Source organism: Fulmarus glacialis, unplaced genomic scaffold (genome assembly GCF_000690835.1).
Source record: "Fulmarus glacialis isolate BGI_N327 unplaced genomic scaffold, ASM69083v1 Scaffold47123, whole genome shotgun sequence".
Taxonomy (NCBI): domain Eukaryota; kingdom Metazoa; phylum Chordata; class Aves; order Procellariiformes; family Procellariidae; genus Fulmarus; species Fulmarus glacialis.
Window position 1 is genome coordinate 9,847 of NW_009204496.1, and position 4,837 is coordinate 14,683.

Consider the following 4,837-nt stretch of genomic DNA (forward strand, 5'->3'; position numbering starts at 1 on the left):
GAAAATCTCACTTGAATTTCCAAATTTAGCCATTCTGACATTAAGCATATTTAAGTCCAAATCTTTCTACACGAAGACTTGCAAACTGAAGTTTACCATATCCTAGTGTAAAGGATTCCAAACACAACTAATCACAACTGAACTAAGAATATGAGTGAAGAACTAGTTAAACTTGCATGATTTAGTACTAATAAACTTGAAATAGAAGAGCAGATTTTTTCCCAAATGGTCCATTTAATAATTTGAAGCGCTGATATTTGTAAGTAGATTTCTTAAAAATATATATATCTCTCATTTTAAAACAACAGCATTCCAAAGCATAAATAAATTTGATTTGAAAGGAAGATCATCTTCTCTGCAGAAGTGAATGCAAAAATAGGCCAGCACTTCAGTCACTACTAGAACTGTCTGAACTATCAGAAGATGAACTTTTTTCCTTTCGTCTCTTCTTTTTCTCCTTTTTATGATGTTTTCCTTTCTTAGACTTATTCTTTTTTACCTTTTCCCTTTCTTTTTTGTGCGATTTTTGTTTTTTTGACTTTGGCCCATCCTCTTCAGCTGCACTTGATGAGGAAGATCTAGTAAAAAAAAATATATACAGGTTGATACGTAATTAAAGAAGAAAAATGCAACAAGAATAATGTGGGGTTTTTAATTTCAGTATTTAAATAAAGTCACAAATAGAATTTGGTGTAGAATTCATACAAGCTGGAAAGCTTATGATATCCCAGTCTGCATGTTCAACTGAACGACTTTTCTAATTAGACTATTGTGCCAGAAAAGCAGTATGTTTATTACAGAGATCAATTAACACTGGAATAGGCAAGTTGCGTGTTTTTCAACCTTCAATAAGAAAAAGACTAAGAGTACAGACCGACAGAAAACTGGAAGTATGACAGTAAGATAGAGCTTCCAGCTTTTAAAATACCACATGACTAATAACAATGCTACAGTAATGTCTTCAGACAAATCTTATATTTCTCTCATGCAAAAATCTAAGAGAAACAAATGTATGACAAATTTGGATGCTCTTGCAGCTGGTAATATTGGTCTCTAACCAGCAGTGATAAGTGATTACATACATAGAAGAATTAAGATGACAATAACAGGAAAATCACAATTATTATACTCAAGAGGTCAGTTTTGTGCTATTGTTTACATGATTAACTATTAATTATCTACATGTAAAGACTGTAGCCAGCAGACTGACTCTTTTCTACTGTCTTCATAAGCGTAAGTTAGAGCTACACTATGTAAACAAGGAAGGGGAAAAATGCCAATACAACCAGTGTTAAATCCTGTTTCTTTATTTCTGAAAAACATCTTACTGTGGCCTCCAAATACATTATACATTTCCTAGCTCTCAGTGCAGTTCCTGGGATATTGTCTCAACAGTCCTAATGACTAACCAGTCTATAGTCTCATCTAAAAAAAAAAAAAAAAAAAAAATCCGTCAGCAGGCCAAAACTCAGATTCACAATAAAGTTGAGTATTACGACATTTTCCTTTGAGACTGGAGTAACACTTCTTTTAGGCTTCTACAATAACAGGAACATCAAAACTCAACACATGCTCAGTAAAACTACAGAAGTTTTCCTTTTGATAGGTACATGTTACTCAGAGTGTGTGTGTATGCGCGCACGTGTGTATGTGTCTGCACATGCATGTGTGCACGCAGGGAATCTTAGGGTCTCTGAACTGCAGGGAGGCTTCTTCATGCAAGCTAAGCTGGGGACCAACTCCATAATCCCCTTGACTCCTTGGTCTTTTCCCACCACATCTTGTCTAGTGTTGGATAGTCAGAGAGAGCATTGCTTTCTAAGACCTGCGGACCTCCAGCTTGCTAGAGCTTTCTAGACTTCCATGGTCCTAACTCAACAGCACAAAGCCTGTGGCTTTCACATTACTCAAAGAACAACAAGTTCTCACTGGAAAACAGGAAGCTTTTCAAACCGAAGATGTACTTGCGAATAAAGCTGCGTCAAAAGAAGCAATGTTTTCTAAGAAACAACCCAAACATCAGAAATATTTCTAAAGGTCTGTTTTGAAATTAAAATACGTGTGTGATAGTTACCTTTTCCTTGGTCTCTTCAATTTTGCTTTTTCTTTGCTTTTTCTTTTTTGTTTCTTTTTTTCTTCCTCCTCATTTAAATCTATGGATAAAAAGTTACAGTTTACAAAAAGCTTGTCTGAATTAAGAGCAGCATTAGAAGAGTGGCTTCAATAGCAATGTAAAGTTACTACAAAATTCTTGTTAAAAGTTTTTCTTTTCCTTCCCCCAAATTTTGGTCTAGTATAGTAATTTCAGAAATATTTTGTGGAGTAGCAGAACTTTTTATATAACTTACATTCTAATGACTTTGATCTAAGCACTAAGAATGAAGGAAGGGCCATAAAACGTAGCAAAAAGTTGTGACTTTTCCTATATGTTTACATCAGCTTTAGGTTTTCATATCCATTCTTCTGTATTTTAAAAGACTTGCCCAAGTCCGAAAACAGGTCATTTAACTAGAACGTATGAAAAAAAGAATATTCCCGTAGGCTTACTTGAATTACTTTCACACATCCTCATTTCACCCTTCACAAATAGCTATGCCATAACTAAGATAAATTTGAGTTAACTGTCAATATACTGTCTACAAAAATTGGCAGAAGAGTCACCCCTCATCTACTCATGTTTGCTTCCTGCCCTAACACTGTATAGTATTGCATAGTATCTTCACATTTCACTTACAAGCAATATTTTTATCACACTTTTCTATACCAGTTCAAAAAGTATTTCTGAATTCTCCGAAATGCAAATCCATTACATAAACACACATTACAATGTCAGCTAACAGGAAAATACTGTCTTTACAATTTAGCCTTAAAACAGATAGCTAATTTTGAGTATTTCATCTTATTTCTATCATACAAATAACTTTCCATAGAGTCTGCATGCTACTGCAGTTACTCATTTGCTACCACGAATAGAAATTACTGGTCTGCATGTTCTGGAGCAAAATTTGAGACAATTCAATATGAATTAAAAAAAGAAAATTACTTTTGGACCAATTAAAAACCATGAACAAGAATGTGTGAACAAGCACTCAGTATTTTTTTTAAGAAAATGGAGCAAAAATCTAAGTGCAAACAGTGCAAAAATCTTGAGAAGATGAGGCCACTTGAAAATGGCAAAATCCTGCCCAGATTATTGACAGTTAAAGATACATAGCTCCTTACAGTACACATAGCAGCTACAGTTTGAGAAAGAACATACGGATATTACAAGACCAAGTAAACAGCTGTTCCTCTTGCAGATATCCACCTTCAATCAGTTTAGTGCCAAAAAAACCCCTTACATTCAAAATACATAGTAAGTGGCAACAAACTCTTCCAAAGAGACTTGTTCCAAGAAAGGACTGTTGCAGTACCAATTCAGCAGTCCTGACAAGCAGACTATCCATTTCATTTGAAGTGTTCCAGCAAATTACAGGGTTCTATCTATCCCTTCTCCTTCCAAAATAGCATCGTTAGTAGGAACTGAATGTCCAGTCTGGAATATGAGAGCAACAGAACAAAACATGATGTTTCAAGGGACAAAGGGGAAGAACATTCATTCATTTAAAACACGCGATGGTGGAACAATGTCCCCTTCTTACTTAGGGGAACAGCCTCTTTGGAGTCCAAACTCAAATGAACTCAAGTATCTGCTAAATAACCCATCTATTCTCTCTCTGACAAACAGTTGATGCTTAGACCTTCCAAACAGAGAACGGTACATTTCCAAATACGAATGTTGAAATTCAGTTCATTAGCTGTTTCAGTCAAATCACTACTTAGAAACTGGAAATTCAGCTGTCATATTTGCCATTAGCTTTAAGAGTTACTATCAACTTTAAGATGTTTAAACTACATGCCATAATCAAAAGATTAATACAGAATATCCATGCCATTTTCTCCTAAGCAGCTTCTTAGCAACAGTCTTATAAGCTTTTGTATTTAGGAGCCCTTTTTGAGATGTTCCAAATGGATACATTATTAATTTCCTAAGACAGGAGTTAATAATAATAAAAAAAGATATAGGTGTATCAAATCTCTGAAATCTGAACATATGAAGTAAAAGACCTACTTCTAAAGCACAGGCTAAAAGAACTAATAGTAGTTATCAAAAAGGAAAAAATGAGAGTTCCAGTACTTCAGAAGACGATTATCCAATTTACTCTTTAAGAAAAAAAAAACAAACACCACCTTACTTTTTTTTTCACGCATGGCTTGCAATCTCTGTAGTTCTTCTTCCTCACTGTCTTCACTGCTAGTGCTGCTAACATCTAAAACAATATCTCTCTGAGGATCTACTCGGAGAAAGTTTCGGCATTCAAATGTCAGATGACCAGCTGAACAAAACAAATATTCAGAAAGAAAAATTACAACGTACCAAAAAATACCAGAAACTAAAGAACATCCATTTTAGTACTATTCAGTTTTGAGAAGTGAAAAAAGGCTAGGCTGCAACCTGTAAACAAGGAGGGAGAAGGCTTACTTTAAAAAAGCCTGAAAGAATTTTGACAGGTTGTGCAATGTTTTGCATTTAATAATGCTTTATGACCTCTGCCTTATTTCTGTTAATTTAAAGATTTTGTCCAACCTTTATTTTCTATTTTTTTAATGATCTCAGATCCTTCCTGGAGAAATTACCTAAAAGCATGAAATGAAGTATTTAAAAAACTACAGCAAGTGTGTTATATTGCTCTTCTGCAATATTGTTTTCGTGAAACAGAAAATCCTATTCACTTATGAGACATAATCTTTAGCAACTAGTACATCACAGAATCATAGAATAGAATCATTGAGGTTG

General features: G+C 34.5%; 1 protein-coding gene across 1 annotated transcript; it reads right to left on the reverse strand.

Annotated features, from left to right (window-relative positions):
- Window positions 1–388: 388 nt before the first annotated feature.
- Window positions 389–4,376, reverse strand: SREK1IP1 (SREK1-interacting protein 1; the record flags this gene model as incomplete). Its single annotated transcript, XM_009575013.1, has 3 exons — window positions 389–578; window positions 2,075–2,153; window positions 4,236–4,376. Coding segments are annotated over 3 exons (410 nt in total), but the record flags the coding sequence as incomplete, so codon positions are not given.
- Window positions 4,377–4,837: the final 461 nt, after the last annotated feature.